The 22356-nt window shown below is 42.5% G+C and overlaps 1 protein-coding gene across 1 annotated transcript in view; it reads right to left on the bottom strand.

Annotated features, from left to right (window-relative positions):
- Positions 1-22356, bottom strand: part of LOC135504728 (neural-cadherin-like) — a 228295-nt gene that overhangs the window by 39724 nt on the left and 166215 nt on the right. The window contains exon 22 of the mRNA XM_064923548.1: positions 3643-3920. Coding sequence (XP_064779620.1) covers positions 3643-3920 — 278 coding nt within the window. The remainder of the gene's footprint in view (positions 1-3642; positions 3921-22356) is intronic.

The raw sequence follows: 22356 nt of genomic DNA, 5'->3' as shown, positions 1-22356 counted from the left end.
CATGCGTCTACCTGACCACTGTCACATGGAAAGGGAGGAAGTGTACACGCACGGTCACGGCTCAGTGTGACTAGGCCCCGAGCGGCAAACAAGGCGTGTATTACACCATCTGACCATCAAAAAGACTTCAACACATCTCCCGGAGTGACAGACAGTGACGTACAACGGAGGGATCACTTATAGAAAAGAAAGAGGGAGAGATAAGGCTGTAGAGAGAAGGAGATGTAAAGATAGGGGGACAATACACTGGAAACTTGACCTTATCTGTCCGTTTGGAAACAATTCACCCACTGTCAGGGAATTATCTCACTCCTTTATCCCCTCAGAGATATCAGGAACATGATTTCAGCCACGATGGCCTCAACCCCAATCCTCTTACTGTACTTGAGTTTTTTTTCTCCCTTTGCTCATTTCCTGTTCTTTGCTTGCACACGGGAATGTTATTTGTTAGCGTTCGGACCAAGTAATCTCCCCTGCCCTCCATTTTCAAATCCCGCTATTAATCCTGGCCGCCACGATTATCTACATGTTGTTTCTTAAATCTTAAATCTCTGAGCTGCGTCGCAGGGGATCTCTACGCATCTGCTCAGTTCGACATCCGTGTGCTCAACGCCTAGTGATAAACCAGGCCAGGGCTCTGTGCTCTGCTCAGCAACCGTCCACTGCCTCTGTCTCATATCTATTACCAGGCTTGCGTTTGTCTTTGAACGGTTTCACACACCCAAGCCTGCAGAGGATGACATTGACCTTCAGTTATAAAGACATTCTCTAGTGGAAACAATAATCGTAGAAATGTCCTAATTGAATACGTATAATGTGAGGAATTTCTATTAACATGGTTAATTATTCGCTACATTCACAGATTTAAAATGCTTCACAGCTTTTTCAGTTCTTGGCTTTTCAGTTATAATATAAGCTGAGGAATGTGAGTTCTTACAAGGACAACTTGTCATCAACAAGGAGGCTCTTCTGTTCTGACACATCAACAACTTTATCTTGTGTTTGGGCCAAACTGGCAATGTCAGTTCAACTGTTAGAAGCCAATATGTGTCTCCAACAGAGAGAGAGCTGGGATTAACTCTGGGTTGGCTGCATAAATCATCCTGGTACGGACCAATGGCGAGGCACATTACACGCTTAGTACGTCCAACTAGACACAAATCCTGGGTTTACTTTCTTCTTTTAATTAAACAGCAGAGAACCAAATTAAATTGCTTCTCCTTTCGTGTTTCAAAGGGAAGCAGGATGGACAATTCCAGGAAGAGCATTTGGGCATATGTTCAAATTTTGGGCAAGATGTCTGGCAATTTTTTCAGGAACATCCGTATACACCCCCTTTCTAGACATGAACACCAAATCAGCAGCAGATTACCTCTGAATATGAACTAACAATGCCAAGTGGATTTTAAACGAGGGACTTTCGATGTGTGTGTTTGCACGGGATGTGTGTGTGTGTGTGTGTGTGTGTGTGTATGTGTGTGTCTGTCATCCTCCTTCGTCCTCTCTCTTTCTCTACCTCAGTCAGGAGACTAACGTTATACGTCTGTCAGCGTGCTCCAACTGAAGTATCATCTGTGGCTGTGTTGACGTCTGTGGGATCATAAGTCTGCACACGTGAAACCCACAGGAGGAATGGCCAACACCTCCCTAGAGCAGTGCCTTAGTAGATATGGTGATTCTGATTCTGCTCACAGAGTTCAGGCCAGACACACAGCAGTGTAGTCGTTTATGTGTCTCCACCAAAAGGGGTCAGGTTACTGGTCAAGAAGCATGGTTTTGACTGCTCCTACAGTTTGGCTTCGGTACTGCAGTTTAACTGACTCCTGGCCCAGAATGACCATTTCTATACACGGTCAGATTTGGAAATTCCTAATGAGCCACTTTAGGTCTTTGTGCACAAAACCGTCTATTGAATTACTCAAGGAATTGTCGAACGAGGCCACATTTTCTTTCATCACTCACAGCCAAAGACACATCATTTTTAAATGCATCCCATGTCTGCCATGATTTTGGATGACTTTGGATGGTCCGTATAAACTGGATGCAACTCTGCATATGTGAACGTGAGTAGATTAATTTAAAGAAAAAACAGTAGGACAGTCTCCAGTTTTATTGTACCTAAGTGGTCTCCACAGTGCTTGTGTACAATCTGGTTGACACAGAATTGCATCAGAAAATAAAGTGTTGCATGAATTCTCAGAGATGAAATATATATATTTTTTAAATGATCTCGAGCGCTCATTAAATTGTTTGTGCATTGTCATTTAAGTGCACTTCCGCATTGCAAACACCCTAACAAAAATATACACAGATGTATGATAAAACATGCATCATTCCCTTTTAAATACCTCCTTTCGTGTAGCGGCCAGGTTGGCATTTTCGACGTGTTCATTTCCTTTGCATTTTTAATCACAAAGATCATTAGATTAAAGAAAATTCCCCCCACATCACCGGCGGCGTTTAGCCTTCCTCCTCAACACGATCCCAGAAGTATTTAGCTTGATGTTGAGCTCGCTCAGACATTCAGAGCACAACTATGAAATTCATTCAGGAGGACCAAGAAGGAACCAAAAACAGAGAGGCACTGGGTGAGAGAGGTAGAGGAGGTGAGAGGAGCAGAGAGGAACACGAGGCACCAGACACATGGCACTGCAACATGGCTGCTGTACTGTAGAATACAGAGCTCAGTACTGAAGCTAAAGCTTCTCTCCTAAACAACCACCGCTGGGATTACAGCAGTGAGCTGAGCCCAGGTCGGAAAGACATCAAAGGCCTGGCCGACGAGAGAGAGAGAGAGCCAGAGAGAGAGAGAGAGAGAGGGAGAGAGAGGTGAGACCTGTGGACATGGTTTAACTCTGTTCAATTAGAGATGAAGCAGAATAATCAGGCGTGGCTAACGAGGTTATTTAAACAGCCTCGGCTATGTTTTCTGGTTGTCTAACCCTCACCCTCACCTCACCTTCCAACCCCCGTACCAAATGACTTTGCTGCACTCTCTCCTCCTCACCATTACCCCCCTCGCCCCCCGTGTAAAATGGATTGTTAGTCCCCTTCTCTCTGTTTAGGTATTGTTACCCAGTGAAGAAAATCAATAGCATTATTGGCTCTGGATAATTGGAGAAAAAGGCTAAAAGCTGTGTACCTCATATTTGTGAGAAATCTTGGAGGTAGGTTAAGTGATGAGACTCACAAAAAGGGGCTTGGATCCTTTTGAAAGCTTCACTTGATCTATCATTCAGCACCAGCACAGCATTGGTGCGAGCGCACGGCGCCACTTGCCTGTTTTTGGCCAAATACCTTCATAGAGTTTCATCTCTCTAGCAAGATTTAAGTATTAGTTGACTTATTGATTCCTCTCCCACACATAGCCCTCACTCTCATTCATAAAGCATTCTCCTAGCAGGTATTCATTCTCATCTATCTGTTGAAAACTCCAGGTAACCATCACTACCTCAACAGGGAAACAACAGATCTGAGCCTTCCCTCCCCTTCCCCCACCCTCGTGACTGCTAAAAGGTCAGGCTGCCAAAGGCTATTTGCTGTTTTTTGACACCTCAGCTCACCCGTACACAACTGTAAACACAATTAAACCCCTTCTCCTGTGTGAACATTTCACTGCAGGTGGTATGACTTCTTCCTCACCTGTACCCGCTCTGAGTGTCGACACAGATGCCCCCGTTGAAGCAGGGGTTTCTGGGATAGGAGGAACAGATCTTGTGGACGTGTTCTCTACCGGAGCAGCTGCATACTGCCGTGGATTCCACCGTCACGGACACCAGTGACAGGCTCCCAGAATCCACCACAGTGGGCGTGTCGCTGACGCTCAGCACGTTGGAGCAGCCGCCGCTGCCGCCACAGTCGGTGTTGGCACACTCATCCACATGTACCTGGCTGATGTTCACTTGCAGGAACGACTGCAGCTGTGTACACAGAGAGAGAGAGAGAGAGAGAGAGAGAGAAGGAGAGAGAGAGAGAGAGAGAGAGAGAGAGAAGGAAAGGGATGAAGGGAAAGAGAGAGGATCAAGGGAGAATTAAATTAGGAGGATTAAGACAGAAATAGGAGGCGAAAGGAGACAGAGGAACAACAAAGTAGAAGGCTAAAAGGTAATCAAGGGACAGAAGAGAAGACGAGTCAAAGCGGAACAGTCTTGATTACCACCAGGGTTTGTCCTAAAGCCTTTAGAAAGCACATAATGCCTGTTGTTTTAGCCATATTTTTTTCATTCTTGACATAAGCATCTGGGTTGTGTGACACACTCATACATGCAAATACCCCTACAGCCATACTATTAGCATAGAGAGTGTATGAATTCATCTCTCAAATTTCTCTCTCTCTCACACACACACACTTACATAAATGCACATGCTCACACACATGCAAACCCACACAATACACACAAAAACAACCCTCTCCAAATGGCCCTCCAAGCGTCTGATTTTCGAAGTGTGTTGATACTGTAAATACCATTAACCATATACCCTTTCTACACAGTATACCATTACCGGTACCCTTTTCATACATACCCTTTCGCCATATACCCTTTCTACACCATATACCCTTTCATATAACACCATATACCCTTTCTACACCATATACTACACCAGTCTACACCCCTTTCTACACCATATACCCTTTCTACACCATATACCCTTTCTACACCATATACCCTTTCTACACCATATACCCTTTCTACACCATACCCTTTCTACACCCCTTTCTACACCATATACCCTTTCTACACCATATACCCTTTCTACACCATATACCCTTTCTACACCATATACCCTTTCTACACCATATACACCATATACCCTTTCCCATACACCCTTACCCTTTCTACACCATATACCCTTTCTACACCTTTACCCTTTCTACACCACATACCCTTTCTACACCATATACCCTTTCTACACCATATACCCTTTCTACACCTACCCTTTCTACACCATATACCCTTTCTACCCATTTACCCTTTCTACACCATATACCCTTTCTACACCATACCCTTTCTACACCCCTTTTTACCCTTTCTACACCATACCCTTTCTACACCATACCCTTTCTACACCATATACCCTTTTACACCATATACCCTTTCACCATATACCCTTTCTACACCATATACCCTTTCTACACCATATACCCTTTCTACACCATATACCCTTTCTACACCATATACCCTTTCTACACCATATACCCTTTCTACACCATTTACCCTTTCTACACCATATACCCTTTCTACACCATTTACCCTTTCTACACCATTACCCTTTCTACACCATTTACCCTACACCCATACCCTTTCTACACCATATACCCTTTCTACACCATATACCCTTTCTACACCATATACCCTTTCTACACCATTTACCCTTTCTACACCATTTACCCTTTCTACACCATATACCCTTTCTACACCATATACCCTTTCTACACCATATACCCTTTCTACACCATATACCCTTTCTACACCATACCCTTTCTACACCATATACCCTTTCTACACCATATACCCTTTCTACACCATATACCCTTTCTACACCATATACCCTTTCTACACCATTTACCCTTTCTACACCATATACCCTTTCTACACCAGTTACCCTTTCTACACCACATACCCTTTCTACACCATATACCCTTTCTACACCATATACCCTTTCTACACCATATACCCTTTCTACACCATTTACCCTTTCTACACCATATACCCTTTCTACACCATATACCCTTTCTACACCATATACCCTTTCTACACCATATACCCTTTCTACACCATATACCCTTTCTACACCATATACCCTTTCTACACCATATACCCTTTCTACACCATTACCCTTTCTACACCATATTTTCTACACCATTTACCCTTTCTACACCATATACCCTTTCTACACCATATACCCTTTCTACACCATATACCCTTTCTACACCATATACCCTTTCTACACCATTTACCCTTTCTACACCATACCCTTTCTACACCCCTTTTACACCTACCCTTTCTACACCATATACCCTTTCTATACCCTTTCTACACATATACCCTTTCTACACCTTTACCCTTTCTACACCATACCCTTTCTACACCATTTACCCTTTCTACACCATATACCCTTTCTACACCATATACCCTTTCTACACCATATACCCTTAACTACCCTTTCTACACCATATACCCTTTCTACACCATATACCCTTTTCTACACCATTTACCCTTTCTACACCAGTTACCCTTTCTACACCAGTTACCCTTTCTACACCATTTACCCTAACTACACCGTATACCCTTTCTACACCGTATACCCTTTCTACACCATTTACCCTTTCTACACCATTTACCCTTTCTACACCAGTTACCCTTTCTACACCATATACCCTTTCCTTTACCCTTTCTACACCATATACCCTTTCTACACCATTTACCCTTTCTACACCATTTACCCTTTCTTTACCCTTTCTACACCATATACCCTTTCTACACCATATACCCTTTCTACACCATATACCCTTTCTTTACCCTTTCTACACCATATACCCTTTCTACACCATTTACCCTTTCTACACCACATACCCTTTCTACACCATATACCCTTTCTACACCATATACCCTTTCTACACCAGTTACCCTTTACCCTTTCTTTACACCATTCTACACCATTTACCCTTTCTACACCATACCCTTTCTACACCATATACCCTTTCTACACCATATACCCTTTCTACACCATATACCCTTTCTACACCATACCCTTTCTACACCATATACCCTTTCTACACCAGTTACCCTTTCTACACCATATACCCTTTCTACACCATATACCCTTTCTACACCATTTACCCTTTCTACACCATATACCCTTTCTACACCATACCCTTTCTACACCATATACCCTTTCTACACCATTTACCCTTTCTACACCATATACCCTTTCTACACCATATACCCTTTCTACACCATATACCCTTTCTACACCATATACCCTTTCTACACCATATACCCTTTCTACACCATATACCCTTTCTACACCATTTACCCTTTCTACACCAGTTACCCTTTCTACACCATTTACCCTTTCTACACCATTTACCCTTTCTACACCATTTACCCTTTCTACACCATTTACCCTTTCTACACCATATACCCTTTCTACACCATATACCCTTTCTACACCATTTACCCTTTCTACACCATTTACCCTTTCTACACCATATACCCTTTCTACACCATTTACCCTTTCTACACCATATACCCTTTCTACACCATTTACCCTTTCTACACCAGTTACCCTTTCTACACCAGTTACCCTTTCTACACCATTTATCCTAACTACACTGTATACCCTTTCTACACCGTATACCCTTTCTACACCATTTACCCTTTCTACACCATTTACCCTTTCTACACCATATACCCTTTCTACACAATTTACCCTTTCTACACCATTTACCCTTTCTACACCATATACCCTTTCTACACCATATACCCTTTCTACACCATATACCCTTTCTACACCATTTACCCTTTCTACACCAGTTACCCTTTCTACACCATTTACCCTAACTACACCATATACCCTTTCTACACCATACCCTTTCTACACCATTTACCCTTTCTACACCATTTACCCTTTCTACACCATATACCCTTTCTACACCATATACCCTTTCTACACCATATACCCTTTCTACACCATTTACCCTTTCTACACCATATACCCTTTCTACACCATATACCCTTTCTACACCATATACCCTTTCTACACCATATACCCTTTCTACACCATTACCCTTTCTACACCTTTCTACACCATATACCCTTTCTACACCATATACCCTTTCTACACCATATACCCTTTCTACACCATATACCCTTTCTACACCATTTACCCTTTCTACACCATACCCTTTCTACACCATATACCCTTTCTACACCATATACCCTTTCTACACCATTTACCCTTTCTACACCATATACCCTTTCTACACCATATACCCTTTCTACACCATTTACCCTTTCTACACCAGTTACCCTTTCTACACCATTTACCCTAACTACACCGTATACCCTTTCTACACCGTATACCCTTTCTACACCATTTACCCTTTCTACACCAGTTACCCTTTCTACACCAGTTACCCTTTCTACACCATTTACCCTACACCATTTACCCTTTCTACACCATACCCTTTCTACACCATTTACCCTTTCTACACCATACCCTTTCTACCCTTTCTACACCATATACCCTTTCTACACCATATACCCTTTCTACACCATTTCTACACCATACCCTTTCTACACCATATACCCTTTCTACACCATATACCCTTTCTACCATATACCCTTTCTACACCATATACCCTTTCTACACCATATACCCTTTCTACACCATTACCCTTTCTACACCATACCCTTTCTACACCATATACCCTTTCTACACCATATACCTTTCTACACCATATACCCTTTCTACACCATATACCCTTTCTACACCATATCTACACCACTTTCTACACCATTTACCCTTTCTACACCATATACCCTTTCTACACCATATACCCTTTCTACACCACCCTTTCTACACCATACCCTTTCTACACCATTTATACACCATTTACCCTTTCTACACCATTACCTTTTTCTACACCATTACCCTTTCTACACCATTTACCCTTTCTACACCATATACCCTTTCTACACCATTTACCCTTTCCATTTACCCTTTCTACACCACCCTTTCTACACCATATACCCTTTCTACCCTTTCTACACCATATACCCCTTTCTACACCATATACCCCTTTCTACACCAGTTACCCTTTCTACACCAGTTATACCCATTTTTCTACACCACCGTATACCCTTTCTACACCATTTACCCTTTCTACACCATTTACCCTTTCTACACCATATACCCTTTCTACACCATTTACCCTTTCTACACCATATACCCTTTCTACACCACATACCCTTTCTACACCATATACCCTTTCTACACCATATACCCTTTCTACACCATATACCCTTTCTACACCATTTACCCTTTCTACACCATTTACCCTTTCTACACCATATACCCTTTCTACACCATATACCCTTTCTACACCATATACCCTTTCTACACCAGTTACCCTTTCTACACCAGTTACCCTTTCTACACCATTTACCCTTTCTACACCATATACCCTTTCTACACCATATACCCTTTGTACACCACATACCCTTTCTACACCATATACCCTTTCTACACCATATACCCTTTCTACACCAGTTACCCTTTCTACACCGTATACCCTTTCTACACCAGTTACCCTTTCTACACCAGTTCCCCTTTCTACACCATTTACCCTTTCTAAACCATTTACCCTTTCTACACCATATACCCTTTCTACACCATATACTCTTTCTACACCATATACCCTTTCTACACCATTTACCCTAACTACACCATATACCCTTTCTACACCGTATACCCTTTCTACACCATATACCCTTTCTACACCATTTAGCCTTTCTAAACCATGATGACGAGGTCCTAGAGTCCTAGGGAGTCCTAGAGTCTCTCTCTCTCTCTCTCCCTCTCTGTCTGTCTGTCTGTCTGTCTGTCTGTCTGTCTGTCTGTCTGTCTGTCTGTCTGTCTGTCTGTCTGTCTGTCTGTCTGTCTGTCTGTCTGTCTGTCTGTCTCTGTCTCTCTCTCAGGTGGAGCCCAATATGTGACAGTGGTGAGGGGAAAGAGGGGTGAGGAGAGCCGTTCAGAGATAACCGGTTTCGGCGCCGCAGTACCACTGCACATTTCACTTAGATGGGCCACACTCACCCCCACTTCCCATCTAACCCCCTCCTGACTCCCGCTCTGACTCCTGACTCCCGCTCCAGCAAAGGGGAGACACCCCCTCCTTCCCCTTCTCCTCCCCCACAACCACAGTTACATCCCCCTCCTCTTCACTGTGACCACTAGCAGGGCAGACAAAGACATGGTTTTCAGGCATATGTCATGCATGCACAGAATGTATACTGCATTGTTTGTGCCAGAGTTTAATTGGGAAGAACCCCAGTGGAACAGAGCTCCACTGCCTTAGGTTCGGAGATTGTCAAATGTCAAATGGAAAAGCAGCAGTTCTACCACCTTAACGTGTCCAATTGAACTGTTGTTTCTATGCAGACTAAAGTGTCTCGGCTGGTACAATTTGATCAGTGACTGAGAGTGGATGTGCTTGGAAAAGAAAAGCGGAAAGTTGGTTGAGTTCCTCTGAGAATACACCCGTAAGTGCTTGTGTGTGAACATTAAAGAGAATGTCAGAATATGTATGTGTTTATCTCGACCAGTCCCACACAATGAGAGCACTTAAAGGAACATGGGCAGAGTGAGAACCCAAGGGAAACATCAGGATGTGTATCAAAAGACAACCCCAACTCCCTTTCTCATCTCCACTGCTGTCTTCCCCTTCCCACCCGTCCACTCGAGCTCTAGGACTCTCTAAATGTAACGTATGTGTCTGGCACCCCTTTACCGTGCATGAACATCCCCAATGCCACATTACCTTGTAGACTGCCTGAAAAGGTTGTCTTACATTTCTTATCTGAGTGGTTAAACACTTCTGATATGGCACAGCTCCCAATCTACATGCGTGGAAAGACACACAACAAGCTCACCAGAGAAACATGGTGTGTGTGGATGTGGGTGTATGGGTGTGTGCCCAATGACAAACACTGCACACCCAGAATCCCTATACAAGCAGAAGAGACATTTCATATAAGACCAAATGACCTCTGGGAAGGGATGGCAATGTGTTTGCTCTTTATACTTTGTGCATGACTGTACTGTCAGCTTTATCAAAACACAGTTTGAGGCACCCATGAGGCTTTGACTACAATACCCATGCCTCCCTAGGGCAGAGTCTGTGGAGAAACAGTAAAGGGCACCCTAGGGACTTGTAGGCCTACAAAGAATATGCTGAAAACTGGGACATCATTGCCCAGAAGGTCGGGAGGGAGCAGGAAGAGAAATTATACAGGTTGGACCTGAGGCTAATTTGTTTGTTTTAAACTGTCAAACGCTTTGCTGACCATATTGGATTTGAGTTGGTCTGATTTACAGTTTGTCTGAACTACAGTTGGAAAAGAGAGGGGAAGAATAACAGAAAGAGACGATGCACAGTAACATGTAACATGCTATCGGGGAATGCTGAGCTTTTATTCCTCCAGGTCTCAACTTTCCCCTATGTGGATCTGAGGCACAGTGTCTCTCTCTCTTTCTCTCAATTCAATTTACTGGCTTTAATGGCATGGGAATCGTATGTGTCAATTGCCAAAGCAAGTGAAATACATAATAAACAAAAGTGAAACAATAAACAATAAAAAATGAACAGTAAACATTACAGTAAACAAAAGTTCCAAATGTCATATTATGTATACAGTTGAAGTCAGAAGTTAACATACACCTTAGCCAAATACATTTAAACTCAGTTTTTCACAAATCCTAGTAAAAAATGCCCTGTCTTAGGTCAGTTAGGATCACCACTTTATTTTAAGAATGTGAAATGTCAGAATAATAGTAGAGAGAATGATTTATTTCAGCTTTTATTTCCTTCATCACATTCCCAGTGGGTCAGAAGTTTACATACACTCAATTAGTATTTGGGAGCATTGACTTTAAATTGCTTAACTTCTTGGAACTCTAGGGGCGCAATTTCATTTTTGGATGAAAAACGTTCCCGTTTTAAACAAGATATTTTGTCACAAAAAGATGCTCGACTATGCATATAATTGCTACTGTTCGAAAGAAAACACTCTGACGTGTCCAGAAATACAAAGATCTTCTCTGTGCGTGCCCTTTAACGTGAGCTTCAGGCAAAACCAAGATGAGATGGCATCCAGGAAATGACAAGGATTTTTGAGGCTCTGTTTGTCATGATCTCCTTATATGGCTGTGAACGCAAGAGGAATGAGTCTGCCCTTTCTGTCGTTTCCCCAAGGTGTCTGCAGCATTGTGACGTATTTGTAGGCAGATCATTGGAAGATTGACCATAAGAGACCACATTTACCACGTGTCCGCCCGGTGTCCTGCGCCGAAATTGGTGCGCAAAAGTCACCTGCCAGTATTTTTCCAAACAATACAGAGAGTAAAGCAAGCTTCCACGAACTGCATGTCAATGAAGAGATATGTGAAAAAACACCTTGAGGACTGATTCCAAACAACGTTTGCCATGTTTCGGTCGATATTATGTAGTTAATCCGGAAAAAGTTTTACGTTGTAGGTGACTGCATTTTCGGTTCGTTTCAGTAGCCAGGCGCAATGTAGAAAACGGAACGATTTCTCCTACACACAGACGCTTTCAGGAAACACTGCGCATTTGGTGTGTAACTGAGAGTCTCCTCATTGAAAACATCAGAAGCTCTTCAAAGGTAAATGATTTTATTTATTTGGTTATCTGGTTTTTGTGAAAATGTTGCGTGCTACATGTTATTCAAAATGCATTGCTAGCTTTGCATACTCTTACACAAATTAGTCAATTTCTATGGTTCAAAAGCATATTTTGAAAATCTGAGATGACAGTGTTGTTAAGAAAAGGCTAAGCTTGAGAGCAGATGCATTATTTTCATTTTATTTGCGATTTTCAGAAATCGTTAACGTTACATTATGCTAATGAGCTTCAGGCTATAACTGTATACAGGGTTTTTTCATAGCCAAACGTGAACAAAACGGAGCGATTTGTCCTACACAAATAATATTTTTTGAAAAACTGCACATTTGCTATGTAACTGAGAGTCTCCTCATTGAAAACATCCGAAGCTCTTCAAAGTTAATGATTTTATTTATTTGGTTATCTGGCTTTTGTGAAAATGTTGCGTGCTACATGCTACACAAAATGCTATGCTAGCTTTGCATACTCTTACACAAATTAGTCAATTTCTATGGTTCAAAAGCATATTTTGAAAATCTGAGATGACAGTGTTGTTAAGAAAAGGCTAAGCTTGAGAGCAAACGCATTATTTTAATTTTATTTGCGATTTTCAGAAATCGTTAACGTTGCGTTATGCTAATGAGCCTGAGGCTTTAGTCACGATCCCGGATCCGGGATGGGGAGTTTCAACAGGTTAACTTGGGTCAAACATTTAGGGTAGCCTTCCACAAGCTTCCCACAATAAGTTGGGTTTATTTTGGCCCATTCCTCCTGACAGAGCTGGTGTAACTGAGTCAGGTTTGTAGGCCGCCTTGCTCGCACACACTTTTTCAGTTCTGCCCACAACTTTTCTATGGGATTGAGGTCAGGGCTTTGTGATGGACACTCCAATACCTTGACTTTGTTGTCCTTAAGCCATTTTACCACAACTTTGGAGGTATGCAAGCTTTAACTTCCGGACTGATGTCTTGAGATGTTGCTTCAATATATCCACATCATTTTATTTCCTCATGATGCCATCTATTTTGTGAAGTGCACCAATCTCTTTATGGCGGTTTTGGAGCAGTGGCTTCATCCTTGCTGAGGGGCCTTTCAGGTTATGTCGATATAGGACTCGTTTTACTGTGGATATAAATACTTTTGTACCAGTTTCCTCCAGCATCTTCACAAGGTCTTTTGCTGTTGTTCTGGGATTGATTTGCACTTTTCGCACCAAAGTACTTTCAGCTCTAGGAAACAGAACGCGTCTCCTTCCTGAGCGGAATGACGGCTGCGTGGTCCTATGGTGTTTATACTTGCGTACTATTGTTTGTACAGATGAATGTGGTACCGTCAGGCATTTAGATATTGCTCCCAAGGATGAACCATATTTGTGGAGGTCTTGTGGAGGTTTTTTAATGATTTATTTTGATTTTCCCATGATGTCAAGCAAAGAGGCACGGATTATGAAGGTAGGCCTTGAAATACATCCACAGGTACACCTCCAATGATGTCAATTAGCCTATCAGGAGCTTCTAAAGAATTTTCCAAGCTGTTTAAAGGCACAGTCAACTTTGTGTATGTAAACTTCTGACCCACTGGAATTGTGATACAGTGAATTATAAGTGAAATAATCTGTCTGTAAACAATTGTTGGAAAAAATTACTTGTGTCATGCACAAAGTAGATGTCCTAACCAACTTCCCAAAACTATAATTTGTTAACACGACATTTGTGGAGTGGTTGAAAAACGAGTTTTAATGACTCCAACCTAAGTGTATGTAATCTTCCGACTTCAACTGTATATACAGTGTTGTAATGATGTGCAAATAGTTAAAGTACAAAAGGGGAAATAAATAAACATAAATATAAATCTCTCTCTCTCTCTCTCTAGGGAAGCCAATCAGACAGGAGGGTGCTCAATGGCTCTGTTCGTAGAGAACACCAGCTGAACAGCCATTTAATGATACAGTCAGTCATAGAAACAAACCATAATTACACACTAGACCTAAAATCATCATGCTCATTAGCAGTACTTAGCAGCATGTTCAGTACAGCTGTTTGGTTGTTGCTGGTCTGACGTGAAACAAAAGTGGTAAACTGATCATGGTAAGCTGAAATCAGCTTAAATCAGTTATACCAAATTTCTATCAACATGTTAAACGTGCAACCAGAGGGAAAAATAATTCTAGATCACCTTTACTCCACACACAGAGACTCATGCAAAGCTCTCCCTCGCCTTCCATTTGGTTAATCCGACCACAACTCTATCCTTCTGATTCCTGCTTACAAACAAAAATTAAAGCAGGAAGCACCAGTGACTCGGTCTATAAAAAAAGTGGTCAGATGAAGCAGATGCTAAACTACAGGACTGTTTTGCTATCACAGACAGGAACATGTTCCGGGATTCTTCCGATGGCATTGAGGAGTACACCACATCAGTCACTGGCTTTATCAATCAGTGCATCGAGGACATCGTCCCCACAGTGACTGTACTTACATACCCCAACCAGAAGCCATGGATTACAGGGAACATTCGCATTGAGCTAAAGGGGCGGGACTCTAACTATGCCCTGCGACGAACCATCAAACAATCAAAGCTTCAATACAGGGCTAAGATTGAATCATACTACACTGGCTCCGATGCTCGTCTTATGTGGTAGGGCTTGCAAACTATTACAGACTACAAAGGGAAGCACAGCCGCGAGCTGCCCAGTGACACAAGCCTACCAGACGAGCTAAATCAGATGCTCGACTATGCATATAATTGACAGCTTTGGAAAGAAAACACTCTGACGTTTCCAAAACTGCAAAGATTTTGTCTGTGAGAGCCACAGAACTGATGTTACAGAAAAAACCCAGATAAAAATCCAATCAGGACGTGCCGCATTTTTTGAAACCGCCTCATGCCAATGACTCCTTATATCGCTGCGAATGGGCCACGAATGAGCTTAGGCTTTCTGTCACTTCCCCAAGGTGTCAACAGCATTGTGACGTATTTGTAGGCATATCATTGGAAGATTGACCATAAGAGACTACATCTACCAGGTGGTCGCTTGATGTACTCCATCGCAATTATTGCGTAATCTCCAGCTGCAGTATTTTTCCGTTTGCTTCTGATGAGAAGCCAACTGCCACCACTGATAGATTATCGAATAGATATGTGAAAAACACCATGAGGATTGATTCTAAACAACGTTTGCCATGTTTCTGTCGATATTATGGAGCTAATTTGGAAAAAAGTTTGGCGTTGTAAGTGACTGCATTTTCCGGTCTTTGAACATTTGCTACCTAATTAAGAGTCTCGTCATTGAAAACATCCAAAGTTCTTCAAAGGTAAATGATTTTATTTGAATGCTTTTCTTGTTTTTGTGAAAATGTTGCCTGCTGAATGCTAGGCTTAATGCTATGCTAGGCTATCAATACTCTTACACAAATGCTTGTGTAGCTTTGGTTGAAAAGCATATTTTGAAAATCTGAGATGCCAGTGTTGTTAACAAAAGCTTGTGTTTGAATATATTTATTTCATTTCATTTGCGATTTTCATGAATAGGAAACGTTGCGTTATGGTAATGAGCTTGAGGCTGTGATTACGCTCCCGGATACGGGATTGCTCGTCGCTAGAGGCTAAACAGGGTGACATACACAAGGCTGCGGGGCCAGACGGATTACCAGGATGTGTGCTCCGGGCATGTGCTGACCAACTGGCAGGTGTCTTCACTGATATTTTCAACATGTCCCTGATTGAGTCTGTAATACCAACATGTTTCGAGCAGACCACCATAGTGCCTGTGCCCAAGAACACAAAGGCAACCTGCCTAAATGACTACAGACCTGTAGCACTCACGTCCGTAGCCATGACGTGCTTTGAAAGGTTGGTAATGGCTCACATCAACACCATTATCCTAGAAACCCTAGACCCACTCCAATTTGCATACCGCCCAAACAGATCCACAGATGATGCAATCTCTATTGTACTCCACACTGCCCTTTCCCACCTGGACAAAAGGAACACTTATGTGAGAATGCTATTCATTGACTACAGATCAGCTTTCAACACCATTGTACCCTCAAAGCTCATCACTAAGCTAAGGATCCTGGGACTAAACACCTCCCTCTGCAACTGGATCCTGGACTTCCTGACGGGCCGCCCCCAGGTGGTGAGGGTATGTAGCAACACATCTGCCACGCTGATCCTCAACACTGGAGCTCCCCAGTACTCCCCTCTTGTACTCCCTGTTCACCCATGACTGCATGGCCAGGCACTACTCCAACACCATCATTAAGTACGCTGCTGCTACTCTCTGTTTATCATATATGCATAGTCACTTTAACTAGACATTCATGTACATACTACCTCAATTGGGCCGACCAACTAGTGCTCCCGCACATTGGCTAACCGGGCTATCTGCATTGTGTCCCGCCACCCACCACCCGCCGACCCCTCGTTTACGCTATTGCTACTCTTTGTTCATCATATATGCATAGTCACTTTAACCATATCTACATGTACATACTACCATACTACCTCACAACTTTTATAGCGTCGCTACTGTATGTAGCCTGTCTTTTTATTGTTGTTTTATTTCTTTACTTACCCATTGTTCACCTAATACCTTTTTTGCACTATTGGTTAGAGCCTGTAAGTAAGCATTTCACTTTAAAGTCTACACCTGTTGTATTTGGCGCACGTGACAAATAAACTTTGATTTGATTTGAATGTTTTTAAATTATTTCTCACAGGGTTACTGTCTGTGGTCAAACTGGGAACCAGAACAAAATGAAATCTAGATTTAAACAACCTTCAGTCACAAACCCATCCCTCTAAACAACAAAACACTGCAGCACCTGCTCTGCAAGCAACAAAGGTAGGAAGCATGCTAAATATAATCACGCCACCAATAACTGTTTAAAAAACACTATTACACAAAGAAGGTCTACAGTAGCCTCAATAGCACTCTAGAGGGTAGTGCCATGGTGTAGACGGTGGACAGCTATCTTTCGTCCTCCTCTGGGTACATTGACTTCAATACAAAACCTAGTAGGCTCATGGTTCTTACCCCCTTCCATGGACTTACATAGTAATTATGACAACTTCGAGAGGACGTCCTCCAGCCTATCAGAGCTCTTGCAGCATAAAATGATGCGTTGTCCATCCAATCAAATAATCAGAGAACTAATCTAGAACTGGAATCATAAGCTACAGCTAGCTAGAACTGCAGAGTATAAAATGTGGCGAGTAGTTGACTCAAAGAGAGAGAAACACAATAATTGAACAGTTTTGAACAAACTGATTTCTTCCAAAATGAAGGAGAAGCAAGAGAGAAATAGAGAGAAAGAGAGATTTCATAAATGAAGCTAGCTAGTTTATGCTACTGAAACACCCTGCTTAAAGAGAGGATGCTATGTTAGCTAAAACTGAGGGATGCTATGTTAGAGAGATTTCCTCAGTTTTTTAGCTATGTTAGCTATGTTAGTTAACTGGCTATGACTTTCCAACACAACACTGGAACTCTTCCAAGTCAAGGTCAGCTTTTGATATTACTCATTTATTGCCACCAGGGTCCACTGGTGTAACTGCTTACTGACTGTACATTAACGTTACTGCATGATTGTAGCGGGTTTACTAACGCATTAGTTCTATTAGCTATGCTGACTATGATGTTGCTTTAGCTAATATGGTGAGAACGATGTAGGCTGTGTGTAGCGGTTTGGTTTGGAAAGGTTATTTTGCCTGGTCACGTACAGCTGATGTGTTGTGGATTGAAGTCCACAAGCGAAGGGAAGAGGTGAGAGGACCGCATGAATGCAAGAAGGAATACAATGTGGCTGCTATGAAAGTGAACTGTGTTTATTTTTTAAACAGAAGCAAATGGAACAAAACAGGGACGAACATACCTGAATTTGTCCAATATCAACTCCTGTTTGCAACTGTTCGACAAATGATTACACCCAATATCATCTACATCCAGGCAAGAGTGTGCAAGGTGGAACTCAATGTCACTGTCTGTCACCTTACATTTGTCTCTCCACCTGTGTGCACCTACGCTGTAATCTGTAATTCATAGGCTAGGTTGTAGCAACGTCATGATGGGTATAGGGACAATTAGAGTATCATGCAGTAGCCTAAACCTATCGCAGTTACATTGAACTGGGTGAATGGAATTTGAATGACAGTCATCCAACATGCTGTAATAGAAATAAGGACATGCTCATAATCCCACCAGAATTGTCTGTATAATGCATTATGAGAACATGTATAATGCATTATGCATATGGACTTCATGGAAAGTGTTACCAGTAAAGTTTTTTCCTTCTTCACCCTGTCCCTGGGTCTCTCATCTCGTGTTTTTTAGGCATTGTCTGTTTCTGACAGTGTGTCTCTGCCTTCGCCACAACACAGGGTATGTGTATGGGAGGGAATGAGGGGGGATGAGGGGGGGGGGGAAGCAGGGCATAAGAGGGATATGAGGAGGAAAATAGAGGGGTAAACGGGGAGAAGAGAGAAGAACCTTTGGGGGAGGGGCATACTGAGATTTCCACTTCCTCAATCCCAGCAGGCTGCCGGGGGATCTTGAGTGTTCAAAGCCAGAGACACACACAGACTGGGAGAGAGCAGAAAGAGGAGAAGGGAGAAGGGCATACATGGGGAAATAGAGTAGGGATGGGCTGTCAGAGATCAGGGGCAGTAAAAAAAACACTGTTTAAAAGTAACAAAGGGGCTCCCTCTCCCCATGCCTATTCCACCACTACACTCACAACTCTACCAATATCACATGACCTATTCACAATCCAAAGCAATATAAAGTGCCTTGCAAACGTTTTCATCCCCCGTGGTGTTTTTCCTATTTTGTTGCTTTACAACCTGTAGTTAACCTGGATTTTCATTCGGATTTTATGTAATGGACATACGCAAAATAGTCCAAATTGGTCAAGGCTAATGAAAAAAATGACTTGTTTCAAAAAATTACATTTAAAAAAAGATGGAAAAGTGGTGCATGCATATGTAGTCACCCACTTTGCTATGAAGCCCCTAAATAAGATCTGGTACAACCAATTACCTTCAGTAGTCACATAATTAGTTCAATAAATTACACCTGTGTGCAATCAAAGTGTCACATGATCTCAGTATATATACACATGTTCTGAAAGGCCCCAGAATCTGCAACACCACTAAGCAAGGGGCACCACCAAGCAAGCAGCACCATGAAGACCAAGGAGCTCTCCAAACAGATCAGGGACAGGGTTGTGGAGAAGTACAGATCAGGGTTGGGTTATTAAAAAAAACATCCCACGGAACACCATTAAATACGTTATTACAAATTTGAAAGAATATGGCACCACAACAAACCTGCCAAGAGATGGCCGCCCACCAAAACTCACGGACCAGGCAAGGAGGGTATTAATCAGAGAGGCAACAAAGAGACCAACGATGACCCTGAAGGAGCTGCAAAGCTCCACAGCAGAGATTGGATCACTTTAAGGATAACTTTAAGCTGTACACTCCACAGAGCTGGGCTTTACGGAAGTCCAGCCAGAAAAAGCCATTGCTTAAAAATAATAATAAGCAAACACGTTTGGTGATCGCCAAAAGGCATGTGGGAGACTCCCCAAATATATGAAAGATGGTACTCTGGTGAGATGAGACTAAAATTTAGCTTTTTGGCCATCAAGGAAAATGCTATGTCTGGCGCAAACCCAACACCCAACACACCCCGAGAACACCATCCCCACAGTGAAGCATGGTGGTGGCAGCATCATGCTGTCGGGATGTTTTTCATCGACAGGGACTGGGAAACTGGTCAGAATTGAAGGAATGATGGATGGCGCTAAATACAGGGAGATTCTTGAGGGAAACATGTTTCAGTCTTCCAGAGATTTGAGACTGGGACGGAGGTTCACCTTCCAGCAGGACAATGACCCTAAGCATACTGCTAAAGCAACACTTGAGTGGTTTAGGGGAAACATTTAAATGTCTTGGAATGGCCTAGTCAAAGCACAGACTTCAATTCAATTGAGAATCAGTGGTATGACTTAAAGATTGCTGTACACCAGCGGAACCCATCCAACTTGAAGGAGCTGAAGCAGTTTTGACTTGAAGAATGGGCAAAAATCCCAGTGGCTAGATGTGCCAAGTTTATAGAGACATACCCCAAGAGACTTGCAGCTGTAATTGCTGAAAAAAGGTGGCTCTACAAAGTTTTGACTTTGTGGTCTTATTTCTTGTTTGTTTCACAATAAAAAATATTTTGCTTCTTCAAAGCATGTTGTGTTAATAAAATAATACAACCCCCCCCCAAAAAAATCTATTTTAGTTCCAGGTTGTAAGGCAAAAAAAAGGGAAAATGCAAAGGGTGTGAAAACTTTCACAAGCCACTGTATACACAAACGCAGGTGGACGTCCCTTCAAATTTTGGGATTCGGCTATTTCAGCCACACCCATTGCTGATGGGCACACAGCCAATCTCCATAGACAAACATTTCTGTAAAAATCGTCTGTCCTCGGTTGCAACACTCACTACCGAGTTCCAAACTGCCTCTGGAAGCACAGTCAGCACAAGAACTGTTCGTCTGTAACATCATGAAATGGGTTTCCATGGCCAAGCAGCCACACACAAGCGTAAGATCACCATGCACAATACCAAGAGTCGGCTGGAGTGGTGTAAAGCTCACCACCATTGGACTCTGGAGCAGTGTAAAAGTGTTTTCTGGAGTGATGAATCACTGCCCGAATGCATAATGCCAACAGTAAAATTTGGTGCAGGAGGAATAATGGGCTGGGGCAGTTTTTTATGGTTCGGGCTACGCCCCTTAGTTCCAGTGAAGGGAAATCTTAACATTACAGCATACAATGACTGATTGGTGTGGAAGAACTTTACTGGCCTGCACAGAGCCCTGACCTCAACCCAATCGAACACCTTTGGGATTAATTGGAACGCCAACTGCGAGCCTAATCGCCCAACATCTCTGCCTGACCACCTCACTAACGCTTTTGTGGCCTTATGGAAGCCCCCGCAGCAATGTTCCAACATCTAGTGGAAAGCCTTCCCAGAAGAGTGGAGGCTGTTACAGCAGCAAAAGGGGGACCAACTCCATATTAATGTCCATGATTTTGGAATGCTGTGTCCACATTCTTTTTGTCATGTAGTGTACTTCAAAACACAGTTTTTATTATGGAACTTAGGGGAGGCATTTTCCTTCACAATATCATCTACTGGGAAGACGCTGACAAAGAGTATGTAGGGCTGTGTTTGGATATTTCGATATAACTTACTTATAATTCTTTTTGGATTGTATCCAGACAACCCATTTTACATTACAGAATCCAGAAATGAAGTCTCACAACAAAAGGCCTGGAAGCAGAGATCTATAACACAAAAGGGTCCCCTTTCACTTTCCAAAATCAACTAGAACGTCCCTTCTCTCTAGACACTTACAATTACTTCTACAAGAGGAACATAGAACTTGGTCTACATATCAATGAATTTAACCACAGCAAACCAATATGTTCTTTCTTAAAACTGTCAGGGGTGCACTAACAATTGAAATGCTCTACCAGCAAGGGAAATCTCTATTGCCATGAAAGAAATAGAGAAAGAGAGAGAGAGAGAAAATACCATTTTGTCTCTCATATTTCCGAGCATTACTGTAGAATTGCAAACTTTAATAACCGCAGCCTTCCCCCCTCCCTATTTCCCTCTCCGCGCTCATCTTCACATCTCATTGTGATCGATGTCTTTTCAGAGGGGCACACGAAATCCAGATGACAGAGCACAGAGCACAGACCAACCACAAACCACACCTGAAGCATCCCCAACCTCTCTTTCTCCTTTCCTTCTCTCTCTCCCCCTTTCTCTTTATTTCTGTCTTTCGTTCTCTCTTTCACTGATTTCTCTCTCCTTCTCTACCTCGGTATATCCTCCTCTCTCTCTCCTTCTCTACCTCGGTATATCCTCCTCTCTCTCTCCT

This window comes from Oncorhynchus masou, chromosome 2 (assembly GCF_036934945.1).
Source record: "Oncorhynchus masou masou isolate Uvic2021 chromosome 2, UVic_Omas_1.1, whole genome shotgun sequence".
Taxonomy (NCBI): domain Eukaryota; kingdom Metazoa; phylum Chordata; class Actinopteri; order Salmoniformes; family Salmonidae; genus Oncorhynchus; species Oncorhynchus masou.
The sequence above is the reverse complement of the archived record's forward strand: the minus strand, read 5'-3'. Positions and strand labels throughout refer to the sequence as shown.